Below are 16,210 nucleotides of genomic sequence, written 5' to 3' on the forward strand. Positions count from 1 at the left end.
AGTTCGACCTTGGGTTGGCTGACGTTCCTAGGAGATGCATAAGTTTGAACTCATTACATTTGGACTGGAGGGGATACTGCGCACTGTGATATAATTTGTAACACCACAAGCCCTAAAGTAAGATTAACCCAATAATCGTTAAAAACTTAATAACACACTACTTAAAGCTTATATGGTGCTAAAAATTACGTTGAACCTGATGAATTACTACGGTGGACCAAATTCGTATGGTGGAAAGACATCCATCAATAATGCAATAAGTTATGTGTACATGGTTTTTCGTCCAAAACTCTGTTTTAACTAAAAACGCGTTAGTCTAGAGAAACACTTCAAATGGGGTCAATACACGTAGGTTCGTAAGGTCTTGAAAAGGCATAACGAGTTTCACATATGTTACTTCATTATGAATTGTCATCTTTCGTATAGTCGATCTTGTTGCGATGATTATACATAGAATAGATCATCGTGGAAGACATTCAACACTTTGGAATAGACCAGAGTGTGGGAATGAAAACGGGTTCCAGTTTTGAAATAACATGTTCATGTGTACGGCTGATATAATTAGCAACACATTAAATCATAATGAAGCTAAAAGTTTGATATATATATATATATATATATATATATATATATACATGTTTATATTTCAGTCTCTAGATTTAAGTTTAAAATGAATAAAGGTAATATTCATTCAATAAGATATCTGACAATCTTCACTTTGATTCTATAAAAATATGATCGAGTTTCATATATTTAAACATCTGGATACACCCTCCTACTACTCTCTCTCTTTCCATCCCATTACTGATTACGTAATTAGCCTCATGAAATCTCTGCTAATATGATTACTGTCTACCGAGACAATAAGCAAAACGAGTAGAAGAAATATCGTACCTAAGATTCATTAAAATGTCAGATTTCAAAACGAAGAGACGATTAAAACATGGGCATTGTTACCTTTCAGTAACAAAAACAGAAAGAAGAATGGGCAAAATCTGTAATTTTATTTCATTCATGAATACAATATAAAAAACCCGCTTTTCAAATTCTTGAAATTCCTATGAAATGTTCCATTCCATTGCCAAATGCAACCAAACAAGATTTTGAACATACAATGAAGTTGTACTCATTTCCATTTTCACTCCATTAGCCCCATAATACTTGCTAAGGGTCAAAAATACCAATGAAATGAAAGTTGTACGGTGTATTAAAATTTAATACGCCTTAAAAAAAATATTTAGGGGTCGTTTATTAAACACTTACCCAGTAAATGATTACAGGGTAATTTTCCTTACCGGATGAAATGACAAGGGTCAAAAATCTTACCTGATAAGAGCAATCAGGGACGGACCCAAATTTTTTTTTTCTAACGGTGGCATCATTTTACTATAAGAAAAATTATAGGGAAAAAATTTCAAAAGTGGCACTGGTTGACTATAAAAAACAAATATACATAATTTTTTTCAATCGGTGACACTATTTGACTAAGAAAATGACACTAACAAGATTTGAATTTGGGTCTGGAGTGGAATAAAAGCCTTGCAAACCAACTCTATCAAATAAAATTTGTTCTCATTGTAGTTTCAAAATACATACGATGGCACACAACAGATTAATACAGTTGCACCTTTCACGAACCTAAATTTTTTTACCTTTCGACGGAGAAATAATACGGTGACACGTGCCACCATAACCACCATGGTAGGTCCGCCCATGAGAGCAATGATAAAGATGAAGAAAATTACTCGGTAAGTGTAGGTAACAACACTTACCCGGGTAAGTGTTTACCGGGTAAATTGTTGCATACGATACCACTTTAATGTACTACAATCTTACCCGATAAAATAAATTATATTATTAAACTTCTAACATTAAACGTTTACCGAGTAAACATTTAGGTAAACGTTCCTTTAATGTTTATAAATTGGATGTTAATAGTTTGAAACTTTAAATCAAGAAGAACTAAAATTTGAAGTTAAAAAAAACCTAAAAAATTAATATAAATATTAAAATTAAAAAAAAAAATCTGATGATAAACAAACTGTTTGTTAGTTAGACAGTACATTGTCTATCCAATCGATAAATGTCAATAATTTTTTTTTTTAATTTTTAATTGATTTCTTTTTCTGGTTGGACATGATTAATCAAACGAGCAATGATTCTTAATTGAAATGACACGTTAAATTAAAGGTCGTATGACAATTCATCTAGGCTTAAAACCCCAATGCAAACGATTTAAGTCGGAAAATATAAAAAATAACTGATTTTACAAAAAATATAAAAAATTTGGATTATATTTTTATAAAAACATTTATTTATTACAGTAGTAATAGAAAAACCGAGCTCTTTGTTTTCCGGTTGGTGAGTAAAACCAGTGTATCAAATACTGATGATTCTTTTCGTTAACAAGTCCTTTAAATAGAGAATATTACCTAAAGATCACATTAATCACGAAAATATTGTAAGATATGTTTGTCATCGTGTAAAGGATGACATATTAGAGATAGGGATGGATATATCAAAATCAGATTAAAATTAAAATATCTCGTAGTCATCTATTTGTAACTCATTAGTACATATTCTTTTCTTCTCCATTTACTGTTGCTCTGTTTCGTTTTTCCTATAACAGAGATTTTATTCTAAAACTACAACAAAATATTGTAAAAGTACAAAAGACAATGAACTTTCGTAATGTTTTACTATAAAGATTTAGTGTTGTTTATATGGTCTTACGAAAATAGTCTGATTTCACGTATTATATATTAACTAGAAGGGTACTCGCGCAATGAGCGAGATACATATTGGTTTTGTATTTCATTTTATTATTTATAACTGTCGATGTTATAGTATGGTTTTATATGATTTTGAAAAAACGATTATGTTTTTATTTTTGAATAAAATATATAAATTTGAAGATATCATACAAATTTGACAAAAATATGTCGATATTAGTATCAAATTAACTATTTAAAATTCTTATTTTTTATGTAATTTTTAAATTCAATTTTTTTATTATAATTTAATGTAGGTTCAATAACGAAGTAATTTATATTTGGTTTAATAATATAATTTTCTTATAAAGATAATAATTAATTATTTTGTTAATACTCGATAATTATCTTAATTACTTTTTAGATTATTTATATTTTAATTTGAGATGTTTATCATGTATTTAATTATGTTTATCCTAAGTTAGTTACACAAATTCAAATATGAAACTTTAATAAGTTGTACTTATGTATAATTACTTGTAATTTTGAATTTTAAGTAATATGTATTAGTATATAGTATTTCATGTATAAAAAATTATTTTTAAAAGTTTTTGTCAAATTGTTTTATAATGTAGTATAGAAAAGAAAGATTTTTATAAATAAAAGCATGAGGTGGGGTAGGTAAATGGTAAATGGTAAATGGTAAATGGTGGGGGGTTGTGGCTTGGTCTTCATCTTTGTGTTTGGTTCCCTTGATTCGTCAGTCGTCACTTCCGCCTACTGCAATCTGGCCTCTGCTCACCTTTATAAATTCGTACCCCCATTTTGAAACTTTCCATCCTCCCACACTCTGTCTTTCTTCTTCCCCACTCCGCCCCCAATTTCTCTGTCAATTCTTGTTTTCACTTCTGCTTTTACTACTATGGATTCTTATGATTTTGTTGACAGTGTTAAAGCGGAGAAGGCGAATGCGCTTGCCAGATACAGACGCTTTACGAATCTCGCGAAATTGTTGCAGTTCATCGAGGTTTTTGTTGCTGTTGTGTTGATTTCCTGGTCGTCGACTCGTCTTCCTTTGGTTTTCAAATTATCTGGCGAGTATCTCGTTGCATTTTCGTCTTACTTGATGAATCAACACGTCGTTTTTCTCGTCGGAAATGTGATTGTCGTTGTTTGTTATGTGCTTTCTCGTCGTTCGGAAGCCGGAAATGAGTCCGGTGGTTCTGGACTCTACTATGGCGACCAAAAGTATAACCATCAGAAAACAAGTGGAGACGCTCCCAAGGACAAACCGGTGGTTGAATCACCGGTTATTAGAGAGGCGAAGGCGACGGAAAGTCGAGACCGGATGATGCGAAATGAGAAGGCAATCATCAGAGCAGAGTCAGAAGTGACGGCTGAAGCGGCAATCAAACAGGCAGCGAAGCAGATAGAGAAATTCCAGAGAACTCAATCCGATAAACTGAAAAGCCAGATTTCGATGAAACCTCGCCGAGAATTACGGCGGTCGGTGACGGAGAAAAGGAACGACGAATTAACCTCGAGATCATTTCAGGCGGTGGACAGACTGAGCAACGAAGAGTTCCGGATTGCCGTTGAGGCCTTCATTTCCAAGCAGCAAAGCTTTCTCAAACAACAGAGTATGGTTGACAATGGCAGTTAAACTTGAAAACTGGAAATAGTAATGAAATTTTTAGCAGTAATTACTACTCCCTCAACTCACGATTGAAAATGGCAGCTAAGTATCATCATTATTACTACTTGTGTAAAGCTTCAGAAATTATGAATTTGGAATAGAAATGAATGATGAATCATAGTTTGACTGGTATGGATTTTGAATTTCGTAAAACCAAACCTAAATTGATTGATTTTGGTACAAAAAGGCATACCAATTATAGTTTGGTATGAATTTTCTTCCCTCTTTAACTCTAACTTTCTGAGTTCAATTGGTCAGGATGAATGGTGGAGTCTAAAAGTAATTCAAGTCATCTCCTCTCATAAAGACTCTATGATTACCTTTTCATTGGGGCATTTGTTGGGATCATCAAATCACAAATGCATAGTAGATATATTCCAAAATAAATATAAAATATTTCAATTTATGTTTTATATATATATATATATATATATACACACATACATAGAGATAAGTTATTATGTTACATTTTACATTTGTACAACCAATACAACTCAATGTCAACCGTCTATTAAATTTGATGAATATGTGATTTCATAAAATTTTTGATAGTTTTATAATACAAAGTATTAATCATAATTAATGAACCTTAGTCATATTTCATAAATATTCAAATCATAATAAATGAACTTTTATCATTTTCATAAATATTTGGCTTCTTTACCTTGGAGCGGTGGCTCTATTAACAATTCTAACGGTGGGCCATTCTTTTTTCTTATTGTTTGACGAGATATTTTCTTTTTAAATATAGCTGAATGACTTTTGAACAACCAACAGATCCAATGACCTTGTAGATCTTCATTTATGGCCCTCTTTTGATTAAAATTGTGCATAGTCATGCTCGTGTTTTCTCTTTGGGCTTAATTTGGTTCTGAATAGCTAGTTGATTTGCTGATGACTTATTGTTAGTGTGGCGTTTGAGATTTACGTTGGTGTTATACAATGTATGGTTTCTTGTTTTGCAAGCATCGAGTTTTTATGAAAACAATATCTTAATATTTTGAAAAACATTTTCTATTTTGATTTACGGTTTATATCTTAAAGGAAATGTAAAATGAACGATATACATTTTTTTTATTAACCTAGACATCCAACCTGCTATGTGAGCCGACTAATCCCAGAGCGACCTCTTGCTTTGTAGATAGCCTGGAGTCACCCCATTTGAACCTTCGTGGCCACAAGAAGATTTTTATTTCTCCTTGGATTTGAACCTGGAACCTCCTGGTACTTTTGACATTTGGAACCAAACTCAAACTAATCAGACACCACCCTTGTGGTTCGATATACGATATTTACGTTATTGATAAACAAAATCAATTTACAAAATTTTATTACGGTCCTATTTTGCATTTTCTATTTTTGAACTTTCAGATTATATGATAAAAGGCTTATTAAACATATTTTTGTTTTGTCGAAGAAATGGACACACGAAGTAAGTAAATAAGAACCACTACGAAATTGAGGACCATTAATCGTGATATTTTGCACTGTGAAATGATACGTGTGAAAATTTGGTGTTTTCTTTAGAATGTGATCATTTTTAATAGGTATTTTTTTTTGTTTCATATAGTAATACAACACTGTAGTTTTACATACATTGTTTTACAGTGTGAAACAACACATACTCAGTGGTTTTCATGCTTCTTGATTTTGTTTTGTGATTATCATTTGATTATGCCTTGTTATAAGACTTAATCATTTGAGAATTCCTAATACTATGAGATCGTGTGAGACTCCGTGTAGTTCATTTAAAAGTGTTGCATTAAGTTTATATGATGTTTTTGAGCGTTATAACATGTCTTTTTATAATATTTTTAAAATAAAATATAGTAATATCTATTTTATATGATATCATTTGAAAATGTGTCTCATAAGATATGGGTTTATAGGACACTTCTCAAAAGTGTCATATAATATAGCTAATACGATACTTTATTTTGAAAGTCCAAAAAACTTGTTAACACGTCCAAAAGCCTCTTATAAATCTATTCTAAACATATTTTCATAGAACACTTCGTTGTTTGATCATATAAAGTGTTTTATGATAATGTTTATACATTTTAGGCGTCTTATAACCCAAATTTGTTGTAGTGTTACAAAACGATTGCCACATTTTTTTAAATAAAACCTTGACCTCATATTCTTCAATATTATTATAAAATTTGGTTTGGAGCTTATCATGGTACACATACAACTTTTTAAAGCTTTATGTTTGAATTTCATGTAACTAACTGGTAACCAACTAACATAAACATTCAAATATAGGATATATGCTGAGTTATACTAATATAACATTATATTTCATAAAACTGATAATCAACCGATGACTTTCTCACTCTTTCGAAACGACACTAACCCTTAAAAATAAAGTTAAGACGAATAGATGATAGAAACATAAAAATATGAATAATGGTTCGACTTCTCAAATTCCTAATCGAGATTGAATCATGTTGCATTACACAAGTAGATTTAGCATATACACATGTGTACATACACGTGTATGTGATGTAAACACACATGTGTACATACACACAGTGGCAGATCTAGGAAATTAATGGGGTGGGGGCACGTTGGATGGGACTTGGGGACAGAAGCATATGACCATATGGGACTGGGGGGAAACCATGTAAGACGAGTGTGAAAATAGAAAATTTAAGCTAGTCAACAAACGTTTTTGGTCTTTGACTAAGGGCTTTTCCCCCGGTCCTTAAGGGCTGGATCCGTCCCTGCATACACATATCTACATACTCTTACTCAGTAAAGCTAATGTAAGAGTAACCACAACGAAGCTCTTTTGGACAACTTTTCAGTAACCTAAGATTCTAAAACAGCTTCCGAACAAAAGACATATCTTTTTTGGTTCAGCTACAAGCTCTGAAAAACCTTTTTTTTTTTTGTGGAAAAAAAGTTCCAAGAAGTTCACTACCGTGGAGATCTCCAAAACAAAAAATCTGTGTTGGAGTTAAACGTAATTTTTACGGCAATTTTAACTTTCGCTTCTTATTTAAAGAAAATATAGAAAATTTGTTCCTGATATTATGAGAGAACTTACTTTTGTCGTAGCTTTTCAAATTTCAACCCTTCCTTTCCGTCCATGACCAAGCATTGACCAGTTCGATAAGATTTTTGATTTAGAGTTATATTTGTACATATATGCCAAACCAAGAAAAAAAAAATCACTGTATCAGATATTATTTAAGACGGTCAGATATAATAAAAAATAACAAAGGAAAGAAGGATTTGAAACACATACGAGCTTGATAACCATTTTATAAATCAATAATATTAATTAATTAACATTAAATTAATTATTCTATCGAATTAGCAATTAAACCTTTTTCTCTAAATATCGTGAAATTAAACCATTCATTATACAGGGACCCACTTTTGTCCATTTTAATAATAAGTAAGAAAAAGAAAATGAAAGCAATTAAATTAATTTCTAAATATACATTTTATTTTTATTTTTGAAACTAATTTTTAAAGTAAACTACGGTTTTCATCCTTGTGGTTTGTTGTTTATAAATATTTTGTCCCTGCTCTTTAAAAGTTGTATTTTTGTTATTGTGGTTTGCAATTCCTTTTGCTTTTCATCCTTAAGACTAACTCTGTTAAAAAGGTCATTTACATTAAGAGTAATTTTGTCTGTTTACCTTTTTTTATTTTTATTAAACAAATTTCTTAGGTACAAACATATACAATCGCAATCGAAGCCACCAATGTAAACCAAAATTGAAACTTTGAATCAATGTAAATCAAAAACCTAAAATCAACATAAAAATTGAGTGAAACCCTAACAATTGCTCATAGAAGATTAGTTTAAGATGTTGATGGTGGTCGACGTCGATGGATGCAACGTCCCCATGATGGCATAGGCACGTGTCCGGTGGTCGGTTGCAAGCCAGATGTGCTAGCTACGTGCCCGTGATCGCTACAGACCGGAGGGGAAGCGTTTATTGCCGTAGGGGAATCAGGAGATGGGAATCCGTGTTGGACAAGATCCATGCCCATCAGTCCTCGAGAGATTGTCCCTATGGTTTCTTCCTCATCATAATCATCAAATCGATCAAACCTCAAGAGCTTCGTACCCTGTGGTTTGGTTCCCGGAGTAAAAAGAGAAGGTCGCCAGAGTGAAGGGAGGGTCAACGCCGACCAACGTGTTACGTGGTGAGAGTAGGGTGAGGAAGGACAGAGTAGCAAGAGGGTTGATCATCGACAATAAAAAAAACAAACACAAATTCGAGAACAAGGTTGAACATCGAGATTGGAGTGTTAGAGTGGTGCAATTTAAGGGCGGAGCAATAGTCGGGGTGGCAGGAAGAAGAGGGGTGAGAGAGGGGAAACCTGGGAAGGTGTTGCGATGGTGGCAGTAGCAAACAGTGGAGATTGGATGAAGGCAACCGGAAGTGGTGGTAATGTTTACTGGAGATGGAGGAGAGAAGGCAAGGGGGAGGCATGTCGCCCGAGGGGGGGAGGGTCTGGTTGTCCTCAGGGTTTTCAATCTCCGATGTCTTTGATATTTAATATATATATATATATATATATATATATTATTCTTTTAAATTATTACTAGAAACTTTTTTAAAATGTAAATAGACAAATTACCCTAACTTAACGACACTTTTCTAACGTTGTTTGCTTCAGGGACGAAAAAGGAAACAAAAAGGAAACCACAATGACCAAAAAATCAATTTTTAAAGATCAGGAACTAAATCGTTATAAACTACAAACCATAAGGACGAAAATCATAATTTACTATAACTTTTAATAGTCCCGTTAAAAAAAAATTATTTTAATTGAGTATCACTTACCTTATTGATAAACATGACAATAACCAAAAATCTTATTATAACAAGGATAAAAAAAATCTTACATGATAAGTAAAAATGATAACTCTTATCTAGTAATCTTAAATTTTAAGTAATATCCATCAATAAACATTACTTTATACATAAACAATAATTTTTAAGAATTTTTATCAAATGCATTGTAATATAGTACAGATTAAATAAATCTAAGTAAACGTTCTTAAAATATATTTCTTTATATGTACGATTTATCTTAATTATTATTATTATAATTAATGAATATTTTTGTCATGTTGTTTCTCTCCCAACATACCACCTCCAAGTCCAAGGCACCAACTAATCATTACAAAGAAAAATATTGCCTTCCACAGCTGCTTAGCAGCTGGCCTTGACCAGTTTTGTCAACATTAAATTTTATTATTTTCATTTTTAAAATATCCCTTAATTTTGTGATTATTTTATAATAATTTACAGTTTTTACTGACAAAGAATTCATTATCTGTTATTTACTCTTAAAAAATTAAACTTAATGTTACAGTTTAAAGAGATTCACAACATGATTTCGTGTTTACAGAAAGGGTAACATACGGTCATTAAACATCATAAATTATTACGTTAATGATTGTTAATTACTTTAGTGACTCATTAGACCATTTTATTCACACGACAGTTAAATGAAGGGGTTGGTAGTTAAAATTATAACACGGGTTAGGATGTACGAACTGTAAACTTGTATAAGCTTACTAGTATTAGATGTAGCCATAAGGCAGGGTTCTAGGGGTAAGGCCTCTATCTGAGTTCAAGGGGCAGCACCTATGGTGGTGGTGTTTAGAAAGCAGTATTCCTTCTGAAAGTACTAAACCCTGAACTCAAAAGGATGTGTTGAACTCAAAAGACTGACTTACTTTATGAAAATCAACCTTTTTAGAGTCTAACTTTAAAAGGAAAGATTTGGGTTTAAAGGCTAGTCAAGTTCTGATTTAATGCAACAACCATTTCAATAACTGTCCAGTAACTACATAATAACTATGTGTCTTGTTTACGGTTCTTGATTTACAGTCTAAATCACTGAGTATGAATTGGGATCATCCTCGAGAAAGTTTCGTACAATCTAGGAGAGGGTAGATGATCAAATATTTGTTAAGGGAAGTGTTTCTACATAATTTCAAAACCAAATATATTGCTATGATTTATCAAGTACCCTAAACCCATTCTGATATTAATGGGCCGTTTACTAAACACTTACTGAATAATTCTTCTTACCGGATGAACATGACAATAGTCAAAAATCTTACCCAATAAGAGCAATGATAAAGATGAAGAGTCTTACTTGGTGAGAGTGACGACTCTTACCCAGATAAGTGCTTACCGGGTAAATTGTTGCATATGTTACCATTTTAATGTACTACAATTTTACCCCGTAAAATAAATTACAGTGTTGACTATTAAGGGTAAGTGTTTACCGGATAAGCATTTAGGTAAACGACCCTTAATTTAATTAATTATGTCTAAATATTTATGACTAAGATTATTATTTAATTTATGAAATTGAATGTTATGAAGAAATGATTGGTCTGACTTTTCTTTAGATATTAATATAAAAATGGGTATGGTAAAGCTTTAAAGAAAGCAAAGGTGTGGTAGTTGTCATACATAGGAACCAAGTAATGTTGGTATATATCATGCCCAATAAAACAAAAAATGAAAAGCCAAAAAAACAATATGATGTATAAAACAAATATAAGGTTTAAACTATAAGGGTGGTGTCTGATTGGTTTAAGCTTGACTCCAAAGATTAAAAGTACCAGGAGGTCTCATGTTCAAATCCAAGAAGGAATAAAAATCGCATTGTGACCACGAAGGTTCACATGTAGTGACTCCGGACTATTTGCAAAACAGGTGGTCGCTCTGGGATTAGTCGGCTTATATAACGGGTTGGATATCCAGGTTAATAATATATATATATATATATATATAGGGTTTATTTTACAAGAGTTTTAATAAAAAATTTGGTGTTTAAATGAAAAAGTTTAATTAAAACGTTACAAATATTTATGACTCGCATCATCATTCGTTTTTTATAGAGTTCATAAATATTCTTATATATTTATAATGAATTTATAGTAATTTTTATAAACATGTCATTTTTTAGTATAGGAGTCATATGGTTATATATCTATATGAACGTATGCATACATACACACAACACACACACACATATATATATATATATATATATAGAGAGAGAGAGAGAGAGAGAGAGAGATTGGGTTCAAATAACAACAATGACCGAATAATAAAACATAAGAATAATCATATATATATATATATATATATATATATATATATATATATATGAAAGATCGTGCAAGAAAAAGAGTTAATATGAGAAGCGTAAGAATACATCTGGACATTTAATCACCTTTAATCTCAAACTTACTCATGAATCACGTTTGATACGAGAATTAATCTGGTGCATCTCGTCCTAATGTGCATCCAAAGGGTGAATATCATTTTTTATACTTCTCACCTTAACTTTCCATCTCACCAGAACCCAACTCTATGTGTGTGTGTGTTGTTTAATATATGAAACGTTCGAAATATTTTGTACATGAGAAAAAACTCTGAACATTTAATATATAAAATAACACTGTATAAACACTATACAAAAGAACCCAGAAAAATTGGTTTATGAGTTTGTAAGAATGAGTTCATTTTGGTTTGTGCAATTAAGTAAAATTTTGATAAAGATTAAAAATAAAAAAAAAGGACATAAGAAAGCAAAATTATTGGTGGAATTATTAAAGGTGGTTATGCTTAAAAAAAGAGAAGACATTAAATGAAAGTTATGACCAACTTCAAGAATTCTTGAGAATTTTGTGATTAAAATATTCGCATGGATGGATAATAGATTCCTTTTTCATTTATTTTTTATTCAAAACGTTTCTGTTTTTATTATTCATGTAGCCAACACCACCACCGTCACCAAACGACACATACCTCAAGATCCTACTTATATATATATACCATATTATATTATAAAGTATTTGATAAAAACTCTTAAAAATAATTTTTTATACATAAATTAAATATTGTTTATTGATTCATATTACTTAAATTCAAGAACTAAAAACCGCATTATATCAACAAATAAGTAATAAAACGAAACATTAAAGTTGAAATATATTTTGGTGGCAATTCTTGTGTGTCTGTGGATGATCAACTTCTATAATTGGAGTTGTCTCTTTGGATGTATGAAATTATTCTAATTGATGTGTGTGGATAAGTGGATGCATGTGTCTTTGTTTTATGTGATATATAACAACATATAAAACCAAATTGGTGTATGTTGTGAATTTTGTCTCTTTTCTTATGATTTCTTTTGGTATATGTAAATCGGTAAGGGGTTGTTTGTTTACCTCTTAATAGTTCCAATAAGAGGCAATCTTTGAATCGTTAAGAGATGAATCTTGTTTGGAAAAAAAAAGTCTGCCTCATAATGGTTCCAAAACTCTCTAAATGATTTTGTATCATAGATCTCCCTTAACCATTAAGAGCCCTAATTTCATTATACACAATTACCAAACAATTATATTTCATTTTGCACTATATCATAAGAGTTTCTTAATCATTCTGACAACTTAATCATTCTGCACCAAACCATTCAGCAATTGCGAAATAGTCCCTAAGTGTGCATAACAAATACTTTTTTATTATATGGTTTAAGCCTTTATTTTTAAAGATTATTCCAAGTTATGTCTGAATTAATTCTTGGTTTAAGGTTACTGTTTATGTTTTAACAGAGTCCAATTTTTAGTGAATTTAGATCTTATTTTTCAAATCTGATAATTTAGGTTTATTTGTTAGACAAAAAAACACAAAAATTGTATTTACAAAAAAATATTTAACATTTTTTTTGAAATAGATAGATCATGATGAGATCAAGCTTTAACTGTACCTTAGGGGCTGTTTGTTTGGCTCTTAATGGTTACATTAAGAGAAAACCTCTTAATCGGTAAGAGGCAGAGACTGTTTGGCAAAAAAAAAATGAACCTCTTAATGGTTACAAAAGCCTCTTAACCATTTAGTGTCTAAGGCTCCACTAAATGGTTCAGATGTAACTTGTTCCAAGTTTGCCCCTCCCACCCCTCTCTTCCAACAGCTCTCTTCACGATCTCCATCTCCTTCCCCATCTCCTTCCCCATTTTGGAAAAGCTAACAGCAACGACATAGATGAAAATAGCTAACAGCTGCACGGATCGATTGATGGCTTGACCTAGCACAGGTTCATCTTTTGAAGATATTCTTCCTTTGAAGTTCTGCACTAGTCGCTGTAAGTGTGTGTTGTTTTGTTTACGCCTGTTAGTATGTTCTATTAAGACCAATTGAACATTGCTGTTAGAAACGACGATGAATTTTTGTATGAAATTTGATTACAAAGAGTATATAGGGGACTCCCATTCGATTTTGCGAGAATTTAGGTTTTTGAGAAATATAGAATTGGTTATTAGATTCCATTAAGATGGGGAAGAAAAGGGCCATTTATCAGATATGGGGTTCCTATGATTTCACTCACGGTGTTTGGAGCACTTGGGCTTGGTCATCTCTTGCAGGGCAACAAACTAGTTCAGGATCCCACAATTAAAAGGTAAAAAAAGAGAGGGTTAAAATGGTAATTTGTTGTTATTCAGAGAACAGTTACCAAACAACATTATTTCATTCAACACTTAACCATTCTGACCCTCTTAACCATTCTGACCACTTAACCATTATGTATCAAACCATTCAGCAACCGCCAAATAGCCCCTTAGTGTAGTAGACACATTATCAAAATAGTAGTAATAAATATGGCATAGGAGTAGGAGTTGTGTGAATTTAGGGAGCCGTTTACCAAACATTTATCTGGTAAGTGCTTATCAGTAAAATTTAATACTATTTTTATTTATTGGGAAAAAATTTAGTTCACCAAAACAACATCGTATGCAACAATTTACCCGGTAAGCGCTTACCATGATAAGAGTCGTCGCCCTCAATTACCGGGTAAGACTCTTGGTCCTTGTCTCGCTCTTACCAGGTAAGATTCTTGTTTCTTACCATATTCATCCAATGAGGTAATGTTACTTGGCAAACGCTTACCCGGGTAAGCATTTAGTAAACGGCCCCTTAATCTGATATCATATTAGACCTTGAGTGACTGAAATAAATGTATGCTAATTTTTTATAAGTTTTACTTAATACAAATCACTTATCATATATCAACATAACCCTACATTCGTACATCTTTTGAGCAGGGACGTTCCAATCTTTTTGGAGGTCCTGCTATATCCAAAAAAATTTATTACATTGCACAAATGAAATAACAGAGAATATATGCTAGGAACAAAAATGGGCTAAACAAAAAACGATTAACAATCTGAAACTAAACCTAAACCAATAATAATTTGAACCTAAAACCAAAAAATTAATAGTTTGAAACCTAAATAATTTCGGCTATAGTTTTACACAGGTCGATAAAAAAACCTAAACACATGTAAATATGGGCCCCAAAATTTTAAAAGCCCTGTTCAAAATCTCACATTTAACATGTTAAAGGACGACCCTGCTTCTGAGTTCCTCCATGTCCATAAAAACTAGTGATTTTAGAAATAAAAGGAAAGAAAGAAAGGAAAAAGGGTTTCAATAATGACCTCCAAGATTAGTGTCAAAAAGATGTTACCATGCTACAACAAAAATGGCAACCATCCTAATATAGATTTTAATGACAATCTTTTAACAACTGTGTCTCTTATATAAATACATTACAATAAATTATTAAGATGAAGTTGAGCAGCATAATTAGTTTTTCCTTATGAAATAATAAGTGACAAGAAATTAGGATGAAGCTATATGACCTAATAGGACTCAGGGAGATAAATCATTGTATTAGCCTTTTATAGAAAGGGTTGAATAAATGCATGAATTAACAACATAGTTTCATAAATTTTCTTATTATAACATTGTATTTTCATTTTTTCTTGTTACAGTAATGTACTTTCAAATTATTTTTTATTAAGATATCTATACTTTGAAAAATCTATCAATTATAGCACTGGGTAACTTGTTACATTTTAAACCGGTTAACCCCGTACTTTATTTGCTTCATTGGCTTAAATGTGGTTATATAGATGATACATTATTTTGATGACATGACTAAAAAAAACTTCTTTTAAATTATTTTTAATGATTTCACTCTTTCATTTCCACGATTTAGAAAAAAACATTAAAATTTTTTTTTTAACTTTTTCTTATTAAAAGTACAATACTCTAATAAAAATTAATTTAAAAGTATATATCTCTATAATAAGAAAAACTAAAAATACAATGCTATAATAATTTTTTTATGAAAGTAGATTGTTATTTCATACATTTTATTATTTATAAAACACCCATAAATGATATCTTAAACACAAGGTTAGTTAATCTAAATACTTGCTAAATGTTATGAACAATAATTTGAGCTTAAGAAAACATAATTTAATAAAAATATTTAATTAAGGATCAAATATCTAATAAAACAATTAAAATTTAAAGTTTCCAAATACCAAATAGGTTTAGAAAGTAATTCAAAAAGCAAATTTTTGATAAAACTAATATATAACATTTTCATGACGAATAGCCGAACCCTTGGAACATACTACAGTCCCAGGTGGCGAAGAGCATACATACATACGTACGTACGTACGTACGTACGTACATACATACATACATACATACATACATACATACATACATACATACATACATACATACATACATACATACATACATACGGTATATATGTGTTTTTGGAGAGAGGGAATATTTTATATAAAGTACCAATCTCTAGTTTCAAATGATTGGGCTTTATTTCTTATTCTAACATAGAGATGGCCATTTGTAACCGGCCCGGCCCGTAACCGACGGAGGCCCGGAACCGAGCCCGGCTCATAACCGTAACCGACCGGGACCGGCCATAA

The 16,210-nt window shown here is 31.4% G+C and overlaps 1 protein-coding gene across 1 annotated transcript; it reads left to right on the forward strand.

Annotated features, from left to right (window-relative positions):
* The first annotated feature begins 3,633 nt into the window (after positions 1-3,633).
* LOC112510894 lies at positions 3,634-4,374 on the forward strand. The gene has a single exon (XM_025116246.1). The coding sequence runs from the start codon at positions 3,634-3,636 to the stop codon at positions 4,372-4,374; it is 741 nt and encodes a 246-aa protein (XP_024972014.1).
* The last annotated feature ends 11,836 nt before the right edge of the window (positions 4,375-16,210 follow it).

This window comes from Cynara cardunculus, assembly GCF_001531365.2.
Source record: "Cynara cardunculus var. scolymus isolate 2C chromosome LG 4, CcrdV1, whole genome shotgun sequence".
Classification (NCBI taxonomy): domain Eukaryota; kingdom Viridiplantae; phylum Streptophyta; class Magnoliopsida; order Asterales; family Asteraceae; genus Cynara; species Cynara cardunculus.